The 24,290-nt window shown below is 39.6% G+C and overlaps 3 protein-coding genes across 3 annotated transcripts; 1 reads left to right on the forward strand and 2 right to left on the reverse strand.

The window, feature by feature from the left end:
• LOC103987025 (phloretin 4'-O-glucosyltransferase-like) lies at nucleotides 1-1,741 on the reverse strand. The gene has a single exon (XM_009405207.3). The coding sequence runs from the start codon at nucleotides 1,569-1,571 to the stop codon at nucleotides 162-164; it is 1,410 nt and encodes a 469-aa protein (XP_009403482.2). The 5' UTR covers nucleotides 1,572-1,741; the 3' UTR covers nucleotides 1-161.
• Nucleotides 1,742-4,260: 2,519 nt separating this feature from the next.
• On the forward strand, nucleotides 4,261-5,797 carry LOC135614397 (cyanidin 3-O-rutinoside 5-O-glucosyltransferase-like). The gene has a single exon (XM_065111746.1). The coding sequence runs from the start codon at nucleotides 4,281-4,283 to the stop codon at nucleotides 5,700-5,702; it is 1,422 nt and encodes a 473-aa protein (XP_064967818.1). The 5' UTR covers nucleotides 4,261-4,280; the 3' UTR covers nucleotides 5,703-5,797.
• A 1,286-nt stretch (nucleotides 5,798-7,083) lies between these two features.
• Nucleotides 7,084-18,433, reverse strand: LOC135614398 (coatomer subunit beta'-1-like). The gene is made up of 24 exons (XM_065111747.1): nucleotides 18,241-18,433; nucleotides 17,985-18,005; nucleotides 17,798-17,859; nucleotides 17,630-17,684; nucleotides 17,122-17,158; nucleotides 16,716-17,041; nucleotides 16,498-16,629; nucleotides 16,276-16,424; nucleotides 15,092-15,160; nucleotides 14,718-14,868; nucleotides 14,570-14,635; nucleotides 13,231-13,419; nucleotides 12,665-12,805; nucleotides 12,507-12,581; nucleotides 12,163-12,339; nucleotides 11,984-12,075; nucleotides 11,788-11,904; nucleotides 11,554-11,668; nucleotides 11,347-11,418; nucleotides 10,294-10,490; nucleotides 10,085-10,178; nucleotides 9,853-9,959; nucleotides 8,592-8,724; nucleotides 7,084-7,692 (listed from the first exon to the last, which is right to left on the reverse strand). Exons 1-24 carry the CDS (start codon nucleotides 18,241-18,243, stop codon nucleotides 7,546-7,548), a joined length of 2,727 nt encoding a protein of 908 aa, XP_064967819.1. The 5' UTR covers nucleotides 18,244-18,433; the 3' UTR covers nucleotides 7,084-7,545.
• Nucleotides 18,434-24,290: the final 5,857 nt, after the last annotated feature.

A 24,290-nucleotide genomic window follows, 5' to 3' on the forward strand; every position in this document is an offset into this window, starting at 1 on the left:
TCGATTCAAGCTCCTACAATCAATAGTATTATAGTGTTCGTAGTCAATAGCACAGAGTCGTCTCTTTTTTAGTATCAAATGAAGACAAAGTAGTTCCGTTCTTCCCACGTCGCAGTAGCAGTCCGCAGTGTTTTATCTTTGGGCGTGGGTGTTCGATGGTTTCATTTGAGGCTCGCGATCTCCTCCACGAACGCCCTCAGATTGCGATCCGACGACCCGCCTTCGCCCACCGCCTCCCGTGCCTTCTCCTTCCACATCTCCGCCCTCCTCCGTATCTCCTTCCCCGTCTCCCCTCCCCCCATCACAGTCTCCACGCACCTGCTCAGCTCTTTCCCTTTCAGGACTCCTTCTCCGTCGAGCTCGCCCCTCAAACCCGTTCCCCACAGCTCCACCAGCCTCGCGTTGGTGCTCTGGTCCGACCACTGCGGCGCGGCCACCGTCGGCACCCCGCATACTATGCTCTCCACCGTCGAGTTCCAGCCGCAGTGCGTCACGAAGCACCCCACCGCCGGGTGCGACAGCACCCGCACCTGCGAGCACCACTCCACCACCATCCCACCCTCCTCCTCGACCTCCCCCTCCAGTTCTCTTCTGTTCTCCTTCTTCAACACCCACAGATACGGCCGCCCGCTCTCCTTCAGTCCCCTCACTATCTCCTCAGCCTGCCGCTTCTTGATCACCGCGAGGCTTCCGAACGACACGTACACCACCGACTTCTCCGGCTTCGAGTCCAGCCACTCCATGTACTGCTTCTCGTCGAGCTTGAAGAGATCGGCTCCTGTGCTCCCCGTGCCTCTTGCGGCCTCAGTGCCTTCTAAGAGAGCAGACGGCACCGTCGGCCCTATCGGTATCAGTTTCATCTTTCCGGTAGCCACAAGCGCATCGGATTCTAATTCGTCGAACGTGTTCACCAGAACCCTCGCCGTCGAGCGAGCTTCTTCGCCGTCCAGCACATCGAACATTTCCTGAAACAACTCGATGAACATGAAGTAGGGATCGTCGGGGCTCGTAATCCTGAGAAAGGAAGGTAGGTCGCAAATCCTAAGCGGTGGCAACCCAGGCAAGTTCACCTGGAACAACGGGTCTTGTCTGTGCGACGCAATCAGGCCATCATAGCCATGGTAGTAGTGGTAGTAAAGGGCGAAGACGGTGGCCGGCTGTATACAGTAGAGAACAGAGGGGAGGCCGTGCTCATGCGCCACATCGGCGGCCCACGACAGAAGCAAGGTGTATATGACACAGGTGACAGGTCGGCCGCGTTCCTCGAGGGACCGGACGATGGCGGAGAGGGTCTTGGAGCTGACGGATCTGGTCCGAAGCGTGTAGGCCTGGAGGTCGTCCACGCCCAGTTTGAAGCCGTCGTCGTAGCCATCGGAGTGAGGGACGTAGGAGATGAGGCCGTCGTCGACTTCTCCATCGGCCGAGCTGGGAAACAGGCGGCGGTGGCCTGACAAGGCGATGGAGAAGGTGATCCTGGCGCCGGCGACGCGCGCGAGGCGCCTGGCGAGGTGGAGGGTAGGGTTGATGTGCCCTTGATGCGGGTAGGTCACCACGAGGAAATGCTGCTCCATTGAACTGAGCTTTCGGTAGCCAAACCCTGAGGAGGAGGGCGAGGAGTTTGTTGCCCTGGTGGATCCACCGTGGGATGGGCGAGGTAATATAGAGGGAGTCGGGGCCTTGCTGTGACGTCTGGTCCTGCCCTGGTGGATTCACCGTGGTGGTGACGTTTGTGGTGACGTACGAGGGGGCTTTTTTATTTCGTCTATACTATACGCACGCGAAAGAATTCTTGAAGAGACGTCCTCCTCCCAACATATTAACTAATAATATTTGATTTTTTTTGGCTTTTCTCAAAATACACCTTCGTTCTTTTTTTTCTTTTTTTTGATATTTTTTTTTTCTGTAATACTATAAATATCTCTCACCATCTCCACCGGAACAATTCATCTCTACACCTTATGACTCCGTCCAAAGCTATACTTGTCTAAATCATTATAATGTTTAGAGACGTCATTGTGGTGTTTGTTCATGATTCCTTATTCATGTCTTAAGTTTTTCTATGACTTGAATGCAAGTTATATTTATGTTCATTTATTAATATTATATACAATGAAAAGAAACATATAGATTTACATCATTTATTGAGATATAATGTTTCTTGTGTATGAATGAATTACCTCTGTTGAGATATAATGGTTTTTTTATATATGAATGAACACTATAATGGCATTCTAAAATAGTATAGTTAATTTTTTTATACATATATAAAATACCTTAATACAAATTATGGTATATCTATTGTATGAAATGGAAAGAATCATAAGAATTTCTATCAAATACCTCAAGAGTTCCCCGTTATAATATTTTTGAATAGATTTAAGTGTTTTTCACGATACTCTAAGTCTATTAAAAATATTATAAGATATAATCATCTTATTATTTATTTAATTTTATTTATAAAGCAGTAAGAATATATATTTGAAACTATTTATTTTTTTATAGAAATTAATTTCGATTAGGTTTTGAGTTTTATAATTGCTTCTCATAATATTTATGAATAGATTTATAGTGCTTTGATAAAGATACCAAAAATATTGTAAGATACTCAAAAACATGATAATCGACAAGAAGTCACTCTAGTTGGTTGATATAATTCCTAAACTAATAAGGATAATAATTTAAAATTTTATTTTTTTTATATAAGTTAATTTCTATTAGGTTTTGATTATGAAAAGAATATATCATTCTTGAAAATTTTGAAGAGCCAATTATAAATTATTGATGTAGTTAGATACCTTAAGCATCGTGATTCTTATGATTTTAAAAGTTATATTGAGATCCCTATATTTATAAAAGTGAAATATTTAATCTCGTTTCTCATCACATCATCAATTCTACCAACGAAAATAGTGAAATATTTAATCTCGTTTCTCATCACATCATCAATTCTACCAACGAAAATACATCTGAATACTTCAATTTCGAACAAAACTTTTGATGTGGAGAGAAAAGGTAGAGTAATTGAATAGCAATGTTTCATTTTGTTTCCCAACAAAACCTTTCTCTCTCTCTCTTTTTAACCCTATTTTAGCATCATTTTTCGTATACGACAACAAATGTGGTATTTCTATTAACAGAATCAATGAGATGGGAAGAAACAAAATTAAATATTTTACATTCATATATATATATATATATATATATATATATATATATATATATATATATATATATAATTTTTAAAAATATAGAGATCGATATGCTAAATATAACTAATTACATGAATAATATATAATTAATAATTAACCTAAAATTAAAAATATATCTTAAAAATCTTTAAAAAATAAATTTTTATCCTCACATATCTTAAAATCTTAAAAATAATCTTGTAATTGGGCAAAATTTTTGTCCGGCATAATTAAGTATGTCACAGTGCCGTGTAAAGTGATTGTCTCACCAAAAACTCGCCAACCTGTTCACTTCTTCTGGCATGGATCACATGCTGAATCAATAATAAAAATAATCGAAGACCACTCATCTTGACTACCCCAACACATAATACATGGAGGAGGGAGGTTGTGGCTCGTTCCATCCGCTGACCATTCCTTCGTCAAAGACATGAGAAGGTGCAACGGATCACTGCAAGTAGACCACATCCATCGAGGTTCCATGTCACCGCAAGGTGCACTCCATCACAAGCCTGAGCTAGCAAACCTCCTCGTGGTCCGGTGTTGATGGTCTTGTTGCTGTCTGTCACCAGTAACGTGAACAGTAGCAGTGGTAAACGAAATAATATATATGTATATATATATATATGTATATATATGTGTGAGACCTGTCCCTGCAGCTTACAGCTGGTTTCTCTCATCCCTCTCCAACCTAGAATCTTAATAAAATTGAGGACAGTCATGATTCATCTATTATTGTGAAACAATGCCTAATCAAAGGTTCTCTTCCTCGATTGATATGGTACTGCTACCAAAGGTTCTCAGTAAGCACAAGCGTCTGTTTCTCGACACTTTGGCTTGTGGTCTTCATAAAAGTGGGTTCGAAGGAGACTGCAATTGGTTTTAGCTTTATGGCGACTGCGCCACTGAACACTTGATAGCTTCCAATCAGTAAGCGTCCGTGCTGTATCCGACGTCTCAACTGGTCAAATATGTGGACTGCGTTGGATCGTCAGGACAGACGTCACTTAAGATGTGGATTACCATCCAAGTCTCCGCCCCCTCGCGGTATTATATCGCCACCAATGACTTGTGAAGCCACGCCGTAGAACAATGGAGCCACACTTTCTTGTAGTCACATACCCCGCCCAGGGCCACGTCAACCCTGCTCTCCAGCTGTGCAGGCGCCTCGCGCGCGTCGCCGGCGCTAGGGTCACCTTCTCCACCTCCATCTCCGGTCACCGTCGCATGTTCCCCAGCTCGGCTGACCAGGAAGTCGACGACGGCGTCGTCTGCTACGTCCCTTACTCCGACGGCTTCGACGGCGGCTTCGACAGGGAGACCGGCGACCGCGACGAGTTCCGTCTCCGGGTCAAATCCGTTGGCACCAGGACGCTTGCCGCCATCGTCCGATCACTCCAGGAACGCGGCCGCCCCGTCACCTGCATTATCCAAACCCTGCTTCTGCCGTGGGTCGTCGACGTGGCTCGCGACCACGGAATCCCCTCTGCCCACTACTGGATCCAGCCGGCCACCGTCTTCGCCATGTACTACCACTACTTCCATGGCTACGATGGCCTGATCGCCTCCCATGGCCACGACCCGCAGTTCGAGGTGAGCTTGCCCGGGCTGCCACCGGTCAAGATCTGTGACCTCCCTTCCTTCCTCAGCATTACGAGGCCTGACGATCCCCACGCCGCGGTGATCGATATGTTTCGGGAAACGTTCGATGTACTGGATCGCGAAGAAGCCAGCTCGACGGCGAGGGTTCTAGTGAACACCTTCGAAGAATTAGAAGGGGATGCGCTGGCGGCAGGTGCTGGACAGGTAAAGCTGATACCGATAGGGCCAATGCTGCCGTCTCCACTGCGGCTGGAAGGCACCAAGGAAGCAAAAGGCATGGCGAGCGCAGGGGCCGATCTGTTCAAGCCGGACGAGAAGAACTACATGGAGTGGCTGGACTCGAAGCCGGAGAAGTCGGTGGTGTACGTATCGTTCGGGAGCCTCGCGGTGATGAAGAAGCGCCAGGCGGAGGAGATCCTGCGGTGGTTGAAGGAGAGCCGAAAGCCGTACCTGTGGGTGGTGAGGAAGGAGAACAGAGGGGAACTGGGGGACAAGCTGGAGGAGGAGGGGGAGGGCGGGATGGTGGTGGAGTGGTGCTCGCAGGTGCGGGTGCTGTCGCACCCGGCGGTGGGGTGCTTCGTGACGCACTGCGGCTGGAACTCGACGGTAGAGAGCATGGTGTGCGGGGTGCCAGTGGTGGCCGTGCCGCAGTGGTCAGACCAGGTGACGAACGCGATGCTGGCGGAGCTGTGGGGCATGGGAGTGAGGGGCGATCTTGACGGAGAAGGAATTTTGCAAGGGGCAGAGCTGTGCAGGTGCTTGGAGACGGCGATGGGAGAAGGGGATAGGGGGAAGGAGGTAAGGAAAAGGGCGGAGATGTGGAAGGAGAAGGCACGGGAGGCGGTGGGCGAAGGCGGGTCGTCGGATCGCAATATGAGGGCGTTCGTGGAGGAGATCGCGAGCCTCAAATGAAGCCTTCATCCATATGGTCTGACCAGCGAGTAAGAGAGGAAGAACGTAACGTGTTATGTCATTTAGTGAATCAAATAAGAGGTTGTCCCGGCGGAGATTGCACTGTCATTTTACTGTATTGATTGCAACGTAGATGTGCCATGTGGATGAGCCTCTAATCATGGGGCCATGACAAGGAATTAGTGTGGCCAGATGAATGAATGCTGTGAAGACAAAATTGGCATGTCAGTCCAAGATAAGCTGACGGGCCTCGAGCATTATCGGTCCACTTGAGGGAGCCATCCGCAACATGCGGATTACCCGAGGAAACTACTAATCAAACTTGGCCAAGCCTGTAGAGGTACAATAGAAAATGCCAACAAAACTAAGTACACGCTCAAATCCAGTAACAATAGAGTGAAAAAAATCTTGTATAACGCTACGAAAAACGAGTGCTTAACTCAGAAACTCTATGTAAAAGAATAAACCAAATAACACTCGGAAGAAGATAAATCTTCTAGGGGTAAGTGTAGAAAGCTACAAAACCTCGAGAGGCATAACGCTAAAATATTTGCTTTCACTCACGGTGTCAGTAGGAGCGTTGGACCCTGTGATCTCAGCTTAGTCGCCTACCACAGCCTATTGGATCTGATGAATGAACACCCATTCATCAAGACGAGAGGGACATGACGACACATATACAGGACCACCAAATTTCTTCAAAGCAAAAAATAAAGAAAATTAAGTTTAAGAGAACAGTTAATCATCAATAGGAAATCATGCAACATTTAAGCGATTATTCTTTCATTTGGAGGACGTTTCTCAAACAATAAAACAAAATCAAAAGCAACAGCAGAACTTCATATATGACAACTGAATTCAATAGCTTGATTGAGATAGTGTTGCCTGCTAGGCTGGGAAAACCAAGCATCTATACTCGTACCAATATTTCTAGGAATGCAGTGTAAAGGCAACCTGTAGCTTTCATGCTATTTCATGGACCTGTTTATACGGATTGACATTTCTAAAAAGACAATGAACCACGAGGAAAACATCTCAGGGCTGGACAATGGCAGAGCAAGCACAGTTACCTTCTAGAAAATTTTATAGATAATTTTCCTTCGTTTGACAAGAAAAAAAAGAGAAAGGAAAACACAAGCATTGGTGTCAAAAGCTGAATTTATCAGTGAAGCAACATGTTAGCTACCAGCGATGAAATTTGACTAGTTACCATAACAAAGACACTTAAGATTCTCAATGACTGCACAAACTTTATCCAAGATCACATCTAGATTTCCATATGTAGTTGGAATGACAAGAAGCTATTGTGACATAAAATATCTAGTGACTAGGCATATGCTGATAGTACATGAAAAATAGCATCAGACAATTGACACAGATATGCAGGGAATGCGAGCAATAATCTGATGTATTTTACAAACGGAAACCATCAAGTACACAAAAACCTGGTTGGAGTTATATTATCTCTCAAACAATTTTCCATCCTTGGGCAAATACAAAAAAAAAAGGCCCAAACATGCTCTCAACAGTGCAACTACAGAGCTGAAATTAAAAGTTGACTCCAGACTAGCAACAAAGCAGTTTACACTACAGATGAAGATTAAACTTCTGCAGCAACTGTCGACAATATGGAGTAATCAATTGGAACATGGTCGCTACAGAGACATGATTTAGTAATATAACTTGGTTGAGGCTCTAATCCAACACTTCAGGTTAAAAAACACCTTATTTCTCTAATACCAGCAGCAATGGAACATTTCTATAGAAAATGTGAAAGTTGAGGATGGGAAACAATAAATCACCAGACAAAATTTCAATTTTACAGCTGCTCAACCAAAAGCGTTTAAGCTGATGGATTCCCTTCATTACTCATACCCCACTGTTCCTCATTCTCGTTCCCATTGACAAGGACAGCACTGTCTGTAGAATCATCTACATCAACTTCGACGGGTTCCTCTTGACCCTCCTCCACTCCATCCTCTTCCATCACCTGCAAATTGTTTATCATGGACATTGCATTACATAGCAGTGGGACGAGAAAAGAAATAGATCAAAACAAGTGTGAAATCAAAGAACATATCCTGGGAAATGAAGAGAAATTTTCATTTACTTCGAGGGTTTTCAAAATCCCGAAAATACAATATTAGTAGAACTTTGCACAACTGAATGATATGGAGTTGTTGTCATGAATTAAAGCATGGTGAAATGATGCCAGATTTGGCAATCTATATATAGTTGATAGAAATAATTGTTTTACTGTATATCATCTCATAATTTAAGTTTAAACGTTTTTCAGATAAAAAGACATATGACAGAGGTCTTATTTTGTCTGGATTCCGAATAGAAGGTAATATATGTTCACTGTCCTATAAATAACCAACTGTAAGGTGTACCATCAAAACTGTGAAGGAAAGAATGGATAAGTGATGCCAGGCTTGACTACTGTCATATGTTCACTGTCCTATAAATAACTAACATATGTTCATTGTCCTCTCCAGTATTGTCTTTTTATTCAATTTTGCCATATTCTTCTCTTTTCTAATGTTCTGCTTGAAACACTTCTGTGACAACAGCTTTGCTTTGCTTAAATCTGATACCCATCCTTCTTGATATCTTTATGTTGTGATCTATTAAAATTTACTTCCCACTTTTATTAACTTCTAAAAAAATTCTTAGTGTTTCTCCCAGCCGCAGCCCCTGCCCTGATCAGTTTTGACATGATCTGCCTGAGCCATACAAGTATAATTCTGCTAACTGGCTGCTCTAAATAAAGTACTTGGATCGATCGAAACCTATATCACCTGTTTTGGCATTCTCTATATACATGCTCTAATTAAACTTGCATAAAAAACAATATGCTATTGCAGGAAAGATTAAATGCATCCATACCATGTGGCCAGAATCACCATTTTCAACAGGCAGGCTCTCTTCAACAACTTGCATGCTTTTGAATGCTTCAACGGGAATAATGTTTGATTTTTCAACATAGCTCAAGTATTCCTCAGCAGGAGGATACTTACCCCTGTTATTGACAATAGCGTTTACAGTAACTAAATTCGTACCATTTAATTTGTAAAGCAGTAAGTCGACAACAAATTGGGTCCAAACTCCAAACAAGCAAGACATCTTCAGAAGCATTAAAAACTAACCAAAATATGACATGAAAACATAACACTAAAATTGTCAGTTCATATAATTATGCTCTAATGTCTATTTCCAGCGTGCAAAAGATTTAAGTTAAGATTCCTGCATAACCCTCAAAATCCATATATCTTTCCAACCTTAAAACCAAAGTTTCAATAAGAATCATAAAATTTTTAGGTCTATTTACCTAGGCTTCCACCTGTCAACCAAAGCTAAACACCCACAGCCACTTCTCAAAAACTATTATTCTAGCTTAATTTATGTTGCCAACAAGATAGAATATAAAGCACAACAAATAATGGCACCTCTTCCTGCCACATAAATCAACTTCTAATTCTAGAATCATGAAAAAATACTTATTTGTTTCATAATTTGACTTGCATAGCTACTTCTATATAATGAGAAACAAACGAGTTCACAAAACTTATTGGATTTGGTGCACATATAAGAACAATGAACTAGTTAGACATCAAATTCTGGACCTCTAGATAGAAATTTCTCACACATTCAGATAGAAAGTTTTTTTCAGGCATTTCCAGATGTAAATCCCATTTGTAAAACTGTGTTTATGGTGAAAAATAGTAAGAAACCCACAAAGTTACCTCATGTGATTAGTAGGCAATAAAAGATTTGAAACAAAAGTATCTCCTTTCTCACTGATGCAGATAATCAATGAGCTTTACGACCAAATATAAAAATGTTTTTTACTTGTTTACTTCTATATGAGCAAGTGCAAGGATTGAACCATCTTATTCTAGCATCCAAAGTTCAATCAAACACAATTGTTCTTGTTGTGGACATGAACAAGTTATATAATTAGCCTGATCCCAAATCTATATCCATTATCATATGACATAGATGACAATGTTCCTAGTCTTGCAAAATCATAGTAGCTCATACATCTTATATATACAAAACAAATGCCTTTTGGCTATAGCAAACTAATCAGAAATAAGTACTTTTTCACATGCAAAGAAAGCTAGAAGAAATACAACATGATAGGGACCTGTTATCTGCAAGATTTGACTCAACAGCCAGAGCAACCTGCCAGTCCTCGAATAAATTAGGGTATTCTTCTGGATCAGCCAAAGAATCTGCAGCTTTTGTATTGACCTTTAACAAAGTGAGAGTAAATGTTATGAGGATCAGCCCAGGTCATTTCAAGTAAACTGTGATGATTCTAACCACCGCAGAATGTTATTCACAAAATTATTTAGTAGAGGAAAAATGAAACATGCCTTGCTGAGATCTTTTTTCCAAATTGATACAATCTCTGAAACTTTGCTTGGAAGATAAGACCTTGCCATCAGTGCAGCTTCTGGAATACGGTTACTGCAAAACATGACAATTTAATAATGCAGTAGTGAACAAAATATCATACAATATATTACAATCACAAGATAATAAAAAAAAGATTTTGCTTAATACAAGTGTAAAGCAAAAGTACCTCTCCACCAATAACTGAAGGCAATCCTCTAATTTACCTAGCATGAATAGACAAAGAAATGCAACATTATTCTTTCCTTGCTCCTTTGCAAGAGATGAAAGTTTTGTTATCCCTTCAGCATCACCAAGAGCTGAGTAAAGAAGCAATAAGCCACTCAAATCCATAGCGTGTGATAGACATTCCTCAGCCATCTCTAACTGTGAAGCACGAAATGAAATATAACTGAACAAGTACACCAGATAATTCAGGAAAAGAACTTCACAATAATTTCCAGGGATGAAACTTCTCTAAACTTAATATGCCGAGGTGACTATATATCACAACTTGAAAGTCAAACACGCAAATTCAGCACCAGTGTAACTGTTAACTGTATCCTATACTGGAATTCGTAAAACTTCAGCATAGTTGAAAGCAAATAGGGCCTAAATGCTCTAGTTTAAAAGATGTTGGAGTTTCAATTATTTCTCAATATACTGTCTGAAAAACATCAAGCCAGCCCACTATCAAGACCCAAGGGATCTTGTACTGTGAAGTGTGAACCTGCTCATTCATAGGGCCAACTTGGCCTTTGTCATCAGACTGCAACTAACTCCTTGCCGCTCCGACAAACATATTTGGGGACCAATAATGGGAATATGGGAGATTGCTGGAGAGGGTCCCATTTATATTTGTTAATGATAATTATAATCATTTAAAAAAATCATTTTTATGTCAAAGGAAACCCCTTCTCAGCATCACAATTGGTCATGCTATAACTATGTCATGTACCATGCCAGCTGCTGACTGAAATTAATGGCTTTGCTGGTACATTATTCCAGGCTTGTAATATTTGATCTTCTTCAATCAATACTTTTTCCCTATAATCTTCTCTAGCTATACATGCAGGCTAGACAATGATCATAATATTTCATTGAGTGAATCTTATAAATTTACAAAAACATGAGTACTATTAAAAGCATAATAGTTGGCACATGATAGTTCAATGTATCTGCACATAATAATTTCAAATAGCAGGCAAAAATTAACCAAAATTCTAAAAGGTTACAGATTTACTTTCCCAGTAGACATAGCCAATTCCCCCAACTGCTTCCACTTTGACTCACTTTGTACTTCCATGGCAATCGCCTGCAGAACAAACTTTTGCCTTCAAATGAAAAAGAAAAATAGTAGACCTAAACAATCACTCTGGGATGGACCTAACATAAAGAACAAGCATGTCGGAACTGCCTATAGTTACATGATTATACATTGTCTGTATACCTTTGCAATCTCCAATCTACCAAGCTGAACAGCTAAATCAAATTTGTAATTAGGATCTGTTGCTACTTCAAGAGCATCCTCTAGCATGCCCCGAGATTCCAGGAAATGAGCCACACTAGCAAATTAAATTTTCCAATTAACAGCCAAAAACAAACATAAAATAATATGTTGACACATATATGAATAGACAATGGTACACAATATGAATTGCAAACTCTTTTAAGGAACATGTACCTATTATGATGTTCCTTTGGAATTGATGGCAAAACTTCACTTGCACGTTCTAAATCCCCACGCATAACAAGAGTTTTATACTCGATTAAACTGAGGAGTAAGGTGTAACCTATAACACTGAAAATGAAAGAAATTATTCATAAATAAAAATTATGAAAAAAGGAATATTCAGCAATCAACTACGATGACAACTCACTTGAACTCCTTGTCAATAAGATACACCCGACTTTGACTAGCAAGATATCCCAGCAAGTACATAGGCCGGTCCAAATGGAACATGGTGGTGACCTGAATTTGACAAACCAACAACCATAGACACTGTAAAATACATTAATACATGCATCTATATCAAGATAAGAAAATATGAATAAGTACCTCTCCACCAACGCAGTAATTTAGTCGCCAAGAAGAATTATTATAAATGAAACAGTCACCAACCCATATCCCAGTTCGAACACGCTCATTTACTTCATGAAGAAGCTCAAATGCATCTTCAACACCTTCGTCATCTACCGGTTTTCCACTTTCTAGGTAAGAGGAGACGATATCTCTCTGTGCGAAAAGCAATATAGTGAACATGCAAATGGCATGATTTTTTATGCATGTTTACGAGAAAAGTGAAGCACCAAGCAGCAAACATATATACTGTAACTATGTTGCTTATACATGTAAAAGGATAGATATATTTGCCAAAGGAAAAAATACGTAAAACAACTTACATTGTACTTCAGAATGTAGAAGGATGTATCACTAGCTATAACCAGTAGGTCACCACTATCAGCCCAATAAAGATTCTGCAAAACTCAACAAAAAAAATATTCCAGGAATCTGCCTAAAGCCTGGCAACAAACTACAAAAAAGAAAATCATGAACTTACTTTAACATTGACATCAATCCGACGTATCAATCTGCACTCAGACCAATCATAAAAACAAATGAAGTCATTGGAACACATTGCTAACAGTGTCCCACCATAAATATGCTCTGCAGAAAAGGTTGGACGAATACTTTTTCTCTCCTGAAAGATGAAATAACATCAGAAATCAAGGGACAACTCAGTCTTCTGGTGATCATAAACCATAAAGCATCATGCTTCATAATAAGATAAGAGCACAGGTACTGCACACATGAAAAACCATTTCTGTGGATAAGAACTTTAGAAGTGAGACCAACTGAAGAAAGATAATTTCAGCAAATTGAGAATTCTAAAATCAGAAAGCATAATTTTTTGTGGATCAACAATAATAGGATTTAATATATAACTTGTTTTCATCCACACCTACTTATATGAACTTAAAAAGCATATTCCATCTGACATGATTACATTATATAAGAACATCATTGACTATATTTTTAAGTAAAGGACATATCTACGCAACTAAATATACCCATAGAGCAAAGACTTATAAAGTGCCAACAGAAAAGTGAAGATAAAGGACAGACCTGGAAGGTCTTACTAAAGATCTTGACTCTTGATGTACTTTCCCTGATCGCATACTCTCCGTCAGTGGACCAGACAAATTCCAGAGCAGATCCAAATGATCTATTCCTCCATGCCAATGCAGTATATATAATGTATTCTCCGTCTCCACAAACGACAACAAATCTCCCATTTGGATTATGCTTCAAGTTCTGAATAAATAGAAGAACAAATATTATAATGCACTTTAAATAGAAAGCAGCAAGTCAAATAAAAAAACTACAATTGACAAACATGATCCTCAAAAGAGTATTGTATCAACTTATTTAAGCAATTCCAAGAGCAGGTTCTGGTAGAGATAATCTCCTTACTAAAAGAAGCATTGATTAACGCAGAAGAAATAGCACTTGGGTGATTTCAATGATAATTGACTAATAGCCAAAAGGATTTGCTTCAATCTCTTGGTGAATACACAACTAAAGTAGTCAAAATTATTGGGAAGTCACAACTTATAGGTTGGAAGTCATACGATCTTAGAGGAATTTAATTAAGAGAGCAAACACCAAACAGAACAAATGGATATGAAGCAAGGATTTGGGTGCCAATATATACTATGAAACATAGCAAGCAGACCAGTTGTACAGCTTAGCCATATAGGTTCCAGTAAGCAAAGTACTTCCAAGAGCCCAAGACACGAAGCATGTTGAATGCATTATGTCAGTGGTAGCTCCATTGCATAACAAGGTTCTGCAACAACCAACAAGCAACTCCAACCCTACTTATCCCATGATTATCCACTTGGGCACACACACACAAATATCATAACTATTTCAACAATTATTGAAAGAAATTGACTTCACTCCCAAAATCGAGAGCAAATATTCAGCATGGTGGTGAGTGGTGACCACATCTCACATGGGGGTAATTAAGCTAGTATTAAAAAACAATGTGGCATATGATTCCAATGATAATTCTATATGCACTCGATAGCTCACATTCGCTACTACAAGATATCAACACTGGTATCACAACTAAAATGCTTATCATACATACATCAAATATTTGAATATTTGGACAGTAGTATGATTAGTATGTACCAAAGGATACACAAGCAATTAACCTACGAACCAATGCTATGACTTAAAAACTAACAAGAAGTTCCTTGATATGTTGTATATGTAATCCAAGCAACAAAGTCAGTGTTCCTGCCTGGTAATTCTTACAAGTTGGTAGCTTTTCTGAATTCTTTTGAGTGAATTTGTCCAATTAAACTGACAAAAATCACTTGTCTAAAATTGCTGAATGGCAAATTAGAAAAGAAAAAGAGGTATTTGCAAAACAATTGCTTCTAGTTAAACTCACTTGAGGGTAGAGATCACAACTACCTAACTCTTTGACTGCTAAAGGTAACCTTTCGCCATCTGTCACCTGTGAACAGAATGAATTCCATAACCTTTAACATTTGCAAAAGTTCCATATCTTTTTTAAGAGCACACTAGAGCTACCTAACCTCAAAATCTGCTCCAACTGTCTTAATATTAACTGTCTGAATCTCATTGTGCTTCGCCCATATGATTTTTCCACTGCTCTCCATACTAGCAACTGGTATTTCACGGCCAATCTTCACCATAATGGTTCCTTCATCATATCCTATAACAACCCTGAATCATAATACATATGCACAATTTAGTTAAAAAAAGCAATATTCATCAGGAGCTGACAACAACATTTTCCAGAGAAAATTTTGAATCCTCAAGTAAACCGCCTACAACTTTAATAAACTTGCAAAGACTTCCTAACTATCACATTGCCAATTAATGTTGTATCAAATGCAACTCTAACAATTGTTACATTATTAAAAAAGAAGACAATGTTTGTCCATACCTCCTTGATCCTTTCATGTATCCTACTGCCCAAACTCGTTCCAGACCGTAATTTAGAGTATTTTCAAGTCTGTAAAAGTATAGAAAAAGATCCTGAATGAAGAACAGAATTTTAACTAACTACAGAATATGAATTGGTGCAAGCTCACTCAATAACAAGTTAACATACAAATTAAATTATTTAGGACCGAATTAGGTCCATGAGTTTTCCACCACTAAAGCTATATTTCTTTAAAAAACAAAGATAAAGCACATGCCATAAACGTTGGGTGAAAAACAGTCGAATACAAAATTCTATGTATCTTGACTACCCAACATCATTAGCTGAAAACTGTTTGTTGAACAAGTAATTATAGATTGTTTATCCATTTAACTTCCTAGGAAACAAAATTTGAGTTGGCACATATGCTATAAAACTATAGACAAAAAAGTTTATGAAAATAGAAACAGCCAGACCTGATAAAATGTATAAAGATATATAAAGATTCCACATTAAATAAATCCTTTCGATCAGCTTTCACAAATCACCAATACACCACAAAAGGTTTGACAGCAAATGTAACAAAGATTTGTATCTTAACAAATCTATGCAAAACTTTAAAAATAAAGGATCTTGTTACTGATTGAGCAGTCTGACTCTGCTCCTTCAACTTTCAAGGTCTTCCAAAATCGTCAGTCCAACAATGGCAACATGATACATGGAAGAAGAGAATACTGAGGAGTTTATTATCATTTATTAAAAAATTTGCATCACAGTTCAAGACACCTACTAGTGGCCTATGCGAATGGGCATACATCCATATTACTCATAATAGGCCACTCAAGTTCATAATTTACATTAATAATCAACCCTTCCCTTTTATCTGATTTAAAACTATTGGGTCACCAAAAATCCTCCCACTTGTATCCCTGAGGTCAATCAGATTTATAGGAGACCACACCAACAATATCAAATTATGTTATTATGGAATAATTCCAAATATAGGACTGATCTAATTCAAATTTTTTTTTTTTTTTTTGCTTTAGTGATTCATAAATTTACTTCCAATATTCAAGATAGAAGTTAAACCCAAATGGAGTTAGTTTCTAAAGAAAAAGAATCTTCACAGTTCAAATGAGCAAATACATATAAGTTTAACAGAGAATGATGCACATGCAGTTTAAATCTATGTCCATAACACTTACCTATATGTAGTTGCATGCCATATTCTGACAGTTCCATCCTCTGAACCTGTTATTATTATTGGAAGTTCAGGATGGAAACAAACAGCTGAAACATTATGCGTATGGCCTTCAAGTGTTTGAACGCAACTCTTGGTTTGGTAATCCCACACCTGATTAAACGTAACTTATTAACATAAAAGTTCAGAATATAACATGGACAAAGGACCACCAGAAAAGGCAGACCTTTGCGGTTTGATCATCAGAACCAGTAATCAAATAAGGCCTATCACCACCAGTAAAATAATCAACACAGTTTACTCCTTTCGAATGAGCATCTAGAGTAAAATTTGGATCAGGAGAACCAAGATTCCATATCTGGAAAAATCGGAACAAGCAGTGTAAGTTACTCGGAAAACCACAGAAAACTTAACGCTACAACACCAAAGATCTCAGAACAATACCTTTACTGTGCGGTCCAAGGAGGCACTTGCGAAAGTATTAGTGTCCTTTGGATTAAAGGTCACTTGCATCACATAGTGAGAGTGTCCTTCGAAAATTTGGGTACACATCCAACCCTTGTCCCAATCCCAAAGCTTTATCAACATGTCATCTGATGATGACAACACACAAGGAAGCGTAGGATGTACAGCCACACACCTTATGTAATCTGTATGTGCCTCAAATACTTTGATTTTGTCCATAGTATTGTAATTGTAGACACGAATAAACATATCATCTGCACCAGCCACAACCCACTGCTTGCGTGCTATAAACTTTGCTGAGCGGACTGAAATTCAAGCACATAAATGTTGAGAATTTACAGCAAAAACTCTGAGAAACAAGAAAGTTTAGATAAAAGCAGTTTACCTGGTAATTCAGTTACTTCAAAAGATTTTACCATGGTCTGCAATCAACAAAGTCTTAGTTAAATTGTATCAGATCAAGCCAAACACCAAAATTTTAATGATGCAAAATGCATATCGTATTATTAATTTCAGAATTTAAGGGCAAAATGACTTCAAAATTGACCAGCACATGTGATGTAGAATGTGCCTTCAGTCTCATAATGTCCCATTACTTTCTTCACTCTTAATGATCAACCGAGTTCTCTAAACTCTGTGGAAACCTAATTACTTTAGGATCAGTCAAAGATCGTCATTAAGGTCATGATCTTGAAAGTTAAAAACAACATAACACAATTTCAGTCCATATGTTGGTGAAGATGTGTACAATAAACTGCCAGCATCCCATGTCTGCTTGTTAGTACAGTATGTAAAAATACTATCATGAACTACTGAAAGAATGTTTTTCAAAGTTAATCACACCAAACAAGAATACAAATACCAATGCAACATATCAAGAACAAGTGACTTGCCTGTGACTGATAGTTCCAGATGCAAACAGTACCAGAATAGAGACTAGCAAGAATCCTGCAGGAAGAAGATGTTGCAGGATCACATATCATAAGATCATATGGAAACTTGCATCATCCATATCCATAATCATTAGGGATTGTTGCACAGAATAACGCATACATCCTTACCATGGCTCTGTTGGATGTAGATCTACCGATTTCACCCTTTCCGACCTTTGAGAAAGTTTCCTCTGATCCACAGATGACCATAAACATAATTCAAGACAAAACCAATCAAACGTAGCATGCACTCGGCATTACGAGTCAGCCCAAACATAAGATCTACTAGTGTTCCACATGCATCAGTCAAACTTACCTTGATTTCCAGTCTCAGAGGCTGCAATTTTCGCGCAGGTACCAGAAACAACAAAAAGAAAAGTGAAGGATCATCAGCCACGACTTAGAAAATCCAGATCTCAAGATAATTGAAACATCTAACGATGAGAATCACGAAATCCAAGCAACAAGCCACCAATCGAACTACTCCAGTCGAATCAGAGGTGATTCATGCCAGATCTAATATTACCACGAGAAAGACCGCGATCGAGAACACAAAATTCGAGCGAACGTACCATCTTTAGACCGCAGACGGAGCACGAAGTCGCGAAGTGGGGTAAACCTGCGAATCAGTGAGCCCGAACCCTAGAAAGCTAGGGTTTGAAAAGGCCGAGATCGGTGAGGAGGGAGGGGAGGAACAGCTGCGATCCGGTGAGACGTCGGAGAGAATGGATCGGGACGAGGTGGATGGTTTTGGCTCTACGGGATCTCGAGACACCATCAAGAGCGAGGACATATAGAATCGGGAGATTGCTATTTTCCGTGGGCTGTGTTGGGCCTCCTAACATTGGGTTAGTTTTTAGCTTCGGAGAAGTGGGCCGTTCAAGGTAACAGAAACGCACTTCGGGGCCCTACTTAACACACGAGTTGCTGATGTGGCATGCGTCCAAATGAGCATGTCGTCTTCCTACGTTAGCTACTTGTAACTTCAGTCGTCGTGTAAGAGGTGCGTGCCACTATCGAACTGACGTGACCGGAACCTTCTTCACTCGTATACCACGAGAAAAATGTCGACATTATTCTTTGAAGCAGATATTTAACAGAACACGGCTTATGTAAACCCACGATATTATCATTTAAAGAAGTTGTAGCTTGTAATTTTGACGACCGTTAAAAGTTACAGCATGTTTTATTTGGTATGGTCAAAATTTAAACACTCAAAAATTATGGTTATTAATTTGAGTATAGAAATGATCGAGAAACCTCTCTCGATATTAGTTTGTGACATCTTGAGATTTTAATATTTTCATCTCGAAAATATCTTGGATAACCCTATGTATACGGATCCGAATCATGTGTGAATAACAAAATATCAATAATATTTTTCCTCGTAAATGACTATTTTAAACTCTTTTTAAATCTTCCTATATAACAATATTTTTGTGATAGAGATCAAATGCTTAATAATTAAATTATGTTGCTTTCTTTTCTAACTCCTTAAATAATTTAATTAGCAGTTTGTACCATAATGAATAAACAAATATAGATAGTTAAAAGTGATTTCATCCTAACAATCAAAATGATAGGGAGAGCATCACCGATCAATCTTCACTCAATACATGACCTTTTATATAGTGTCTAGGTTGAAAGGAGAAATAAAAATTATCCTTCATCTATCTGTCCACGTGAATAATAAAATAAGAAAGACGATTATAGGTTATCCCTCTTCTTTATCACCCATATGGATAAAAAGTCGAAGGAAGGTTATTAGAAGTTATTAAAGGCTACGTTTGTATGGAAATTTAGGGGCGACATCACATGTGCAGGGAAAGAACAAAAAATAAAAATATCATATTTTTCAAAAAAAGTATTCGTCATCGTGCGAAGATTTGTGTGCAAAAACCCACAAAATTGAAAACCACATATGAGATAATTATGTTACATAGGGAGATCATATATCCCTGAATTCCTACAGATATGTGGGAGAGGATGAAAGAGGTTAAACACCATCTTTTCTACTAGTGATCCACATAGTAGGGGCCGCGAAGACGTTTCTCAAATCGTTACTCAAATCTCTATATGGCCGAGGAGGAGAAGGGAAGAAGAGAATAGGAGGTGGTAGCCAAAAATGCCTAACCTATGGCCATTTAGTTCCCTCTTTATTTATAGAGGTCCCCTGTCAATTTAGTCCTAATTGATCATACCATATTGGGTATTAGATCTCTATCCAATTACCCAAGCCTCTTAGATTAGTGAGTCTCTACCCAATAATCTGTTACTGGCTCTTATTAGATCTCATATATATATAATCTAATAATTCAAGAGCTTAATAAATATCTAATAAGATAGGGGCTCCGACGGATATCTCACATCCAAACTTCTACTAGTCGTAATACCTACCATATGCGTGTGACCTTCTAGGCTCAATATCGAGCTGGTCATAAGTCAAACCTATCAAAACTCCTTTTGGCTTAGTGAGTTACTATCTCAATAATAATTCACTCGACTCTTTGACTGCGGACATACTAGACTATTACGTCGTAATCCCTAGACGATATAGGGGAATTCAATCATTTAAACATATATGTCCTCAGTTATCATGTATTTATAGTCTCTCATTCATCTAATATCATAGAGATCGTGTACCGAGCATGGTGTTGTTAGACTCATACGGTTTCTTCTCAAGTCTCGCTTTACTCGGATTCTCCCGGAGAACTCTTTCTCTCTTAATTCGAATTATCTTGACCAATGATTTGTCTGAGCAAGAATACATGTGATATTTTTCTTATGATACTGAGAGGGAATGATCATTTATCGACACTCAATAGCTATTATAAGGTTAGTTGTCACTCACGATGATTGGTTGTGCTATATTTGGAACTTCCAAACATATAAGTCTGGTATCAAAGAGTGGAGTATTTATACTGGACATCCTCGGTGTCTCAAGTTTAAGGACATTATAGCCTTACACTATAGCCTTAATGTCCCCACACAAGCAGCTATGAGACTAGTTGTGTCAATTATATTAATGGGTATAAAGCACATTAGTCTATATGGTTATCTTGTTGTCTCTCTCGAGTAACCTATGATCAAGACTATTTGAGGTATGTGTTTAAAGGTGAATCAACCTCATTATCGTGATCTTATCATAATTTGATTCTTATTGCACAAATATATGAATATCACAATATATTTATGCAATAAGCAATATAAAGTGAGAAAATATCATAATAATAATAAGCAAAAAAAATGTGTGTCACGTCACACTTGCGATCACTCATTTGATTGGTATACAAGACACATCTTTCATCATCTCTTACAAATCTATAGGAATTCAGGGATATACGATCTTCCTAGGTAACACAATCTTATTATATGCGCGGTTTTTGATTTTACGATTTATGTGTACTAATCTTCACACGACGATGAAACCTTTTTATGGAAATCTATTATTTTTATTTTTGTTCTTTTACTACGTATGTGATGTTGCCCCTAGATTTCAAACTAGTTGTCTCAATCATATGGATTAGTATATAGTACACTGATATATCCTTCTCGAGTAACCTATGACTAGGAATATTTAAGATATATGTTTAAATATAAATTAGTCTCATTATCATGATCTTATCATGATCTAATTCTCATTATATATATTCAAAAACATCATAATATATTTATCATATAATATAAAGTAAGAAAATATCATTATCAACATTAACTAAAAAAGATTGTATAGCAGAATACATATGTCATTACTCACGTGATTGACTTGCAAGACACTTGTAACTAGCATCCATGACACATAAGTCGAGAAAATATGATATGATAGGAGACACAAGGGAAAAAATGTCTAAAGCGGGGAGGTCGAGTATTGACCCAATCATTTACATAATGTGGGTAGGCCACTACCCAACATAACCTATTGGCCTAAAGACTATAAAAAAATATGGGCACATCAAGTGAGGTTGGCCCTCCTCCACCCGAGGTGGGTCCTTCTGTGATGGGAGGGGCATGTCGACGATGAGGAGATTTGTAGCATCCTTATTGTGAATTTATTGTCGGACATGAGTGCCTTAAGGATGAGTAGAGGAGGAGCCCATAACCACACTGCATGTAGCCCTCCTCTAGCAACCCGCTTCACAACAAGCTAAAGAAGAGGGGCAGGCCAGTGACAAGGGGCTTCGTAGCAACCCCGCTATAGACCTGCTACATGATGTGATTCCTTCAATGATGAGTAGAGGAGGAGAGCACCACGACACCGCATGCAGCCTATCTCAACTCCTCTGGTAGCTCGCCTTGATGGTAAGAAGAGGAAAAGAGGCAGGTCGATGATAGGGGGCCTCATAACATTCCCACTGTGGACCTATTGCTCGACATGGGTCCCTTAGGGACAAGTAGAAGAGGAGTCTATCGCTATACTGCTTACAACCTACCTCAGCTCCTTTTGAAGCTTGCCTTGATGCCGAGCAAAAGTAGAGTGATAGATTAGCGACAAGGGGCTTTGCAACATCCTCACCGTGGACCCGTTGCATGATTTGAGCCCCTTAGGGATGAACAAAAGAGGAGTCCACTGCACCATCTGTAGTCTGCCTTGGCTCCTTTCATAGCCTGCCTCATTGACGAGCAGAAGAAGGTGGGCAGGTCGACGATGGACTATCACTAGCAGTGATCGCTCCCCTCGCTTATGGTCCTTACTAAGATAGGGAGGTAGAGAAAACTCGATCCTCTCCTTTGCTTGAGGGGCTGAGGTTATCGATTCAAGGTGCAGATTTGGCACCTCTCGATCTTATTAGCGTTTACATAATGTGTGAAGTCAGAGAACTGATCAATGAGTCATAAGCTTAATGTGTCAGGTGAACTAGGCTTTGCACTTTATATCTCTCTTGCGAGAGTCGTCAAAGTATACTTTGGGGGGGTGGGAGAAATAAATAATAGGGAGAGTATCGTCAACTAATCCTCATCAAATACATGGCTTTCACATGATGTCCAAGATAGAAAGATAAGACAAAGGCTATCCTTTGTCTATTTATCCACATGGATAAGGGTCAAAGGCAAACGATTATAGGTTGTCCACCCCCTATTGCCCACATGGATAAAAGGCAAGGGGAGGTTGCTAGAGGTAGTTAAAGCCTATCTTTCCGTATAATATTTCATCCCCTTGCGATCATGTATAAAAGTTTATCATCAACACAAGGGAAAGAGGAGAATTATTTTTTGATAACTCGCGTTTAGACTCATCTATCTCAGGTTACTAATTTGGGCGTCAGAAGAATTAGATTGAAAAATATTTTTTGACATCGATCTTTATGCGAGTGACACCTTATGAGCTCAACGTTTTTACCTCAAACAACTATGTGTATATCGGTTCGGACCACATCGAATTAATCAAGACGTCAACAATTTCTTTTCGTCATACAGAGGACCAATAAAATATTTCACTTAAATGAAATATCCCACTTATCGAAGGGATATGTCTATGATTAAGTTGTACGCCATCACTTAAGTATGAAAAGCTTTTTGGTTAAGAATGATATGAATCTTAAGCTTACTACTTCATCTGGATGTATTGTTCCTTGGTTAATAAGCCTATTCGATAGCTTCCGTTTCGTCCTTTAGACACCGAAAAGAATCCTCTTTTCTGCATCAAATTTTTGCTTATTTCTCAATTTGATCTTTAGCGTTGTAATCTTAAGCGTCTCTTGTGGAGAGAGAGAGAGAGAGAGAGAGAGAGAGAGATGGCATGAATCATCGATGTTGGACTTCTTAGCATATGAATGCAAACACACCCCACAAGATTCTTACCATCTTGTTCTCTGCAGGACCCCGGAAGGGACGGCGAACCTCGCCGAGAAGGACCGGGACAAGTTCTCCGGCTCCTCCTCGGCCGCCCACCCTTCGTCGAAGTTCTGAGCGTAGGTGAACGGATCATAAGCGGCCGGCGCCGGGTTGAAGACCTTCCTCTTCTCCCTCGTGATCCTCCGCCACAGACCTCGCAGCCTCGTGCCGGCAGTGGACCAGGACGACCGGCGGGTTGGCGCGGCAGAATCGTCGTCCCATTCATCGCCCGAAATACGGGCGAACCCAGCGGCGGTGCTCCGGAGGCTGCCGCACTGTAAGACGATGTCGAGAGGTGGGCATGCGCAGGATCGCTGCCGCTGGAGCCGAGTACTGCAATCCATTGCCTTGCCTTCGTCGCCAACCCCTCAATCATATTTATCGGCATTTCTGAGACCGAGGCCATGATAGCGTCCACGTGGAAGAATCTTTGCCGTCGACTTTACCGTACTGTGTTGATTAGTCGCTCAAGTCGGTCATGATGATATTGCATGGTTGGGCCACACTAAAGCTATGGACGCGGTGCTTTCAGATGTGCTGTGGGCCCACATCCAGCATCAGATGAGCCGTCGTTCATGACCGTCTGATCAGGGATGGTTCCCCGACAACTTTTTAATGTCACAAAAGAGTCAAAATGTCAATTAAGAAGATTGGTCAATGGTCAAACATTTCGCCCATCAATACCTTCACACACACACGCACACATTAGAGCAGAGATATTTAAATTTAACCGACATAAATATCCTCTAAAAACTTTATTATGATGATAGGGATTTTAAACATTATATAT

Source organism: Musa acuminata, chromosome BXJ2-6, assembly GCF_036884655.1.
Source record: "Musa acuminata AAA Group cultivar baxijiao chromosome BXJ2-6, Cavendish_Baxijiao_AAA, whole genome shotgun sequence".
In the NCBI taxonomy this organism is placed as follows: Eukaryota; Viridiplantae; Streptophyta; class Magnoliopsida; order Zingiberales; family Musaceae; genus Musa; species Musa acuminata.

Bases quoted from the DNA above. Each gene is read 5' to 3' on its own strand.
- LOC103987025 (XM_009405207.3), bottom strand. From the start codon at position 1,571: ATGGAGCAGCATTTCCTCGTGGTGACCTACCCGCATCAAGGGCACATC.
- LOC135614397 (XM_065111746.1), top strand. From the start codon at position 4,281: ATGGAGCCACACTTTCTTGTAGTCACATACCCCGCCCAGGGCCACGTC.
- LOC135614398 (XM_065111747.1), bottom strand. The intron at 14,636-14,717 runs GTTAGGTAGCTC...TTCTGTTCACAG, and splicing joins CAGTTGGAGCAGATTTTGAG to GTGACAGATGGCGAAAGGTT. The intron at 11,419-11,553 runs GTATACAGACAA...TTTGTTCTGCAG, and splicing joins GTAGATTGGAGATTGCAAAG to GCGATTGCCATGGAAGTACA.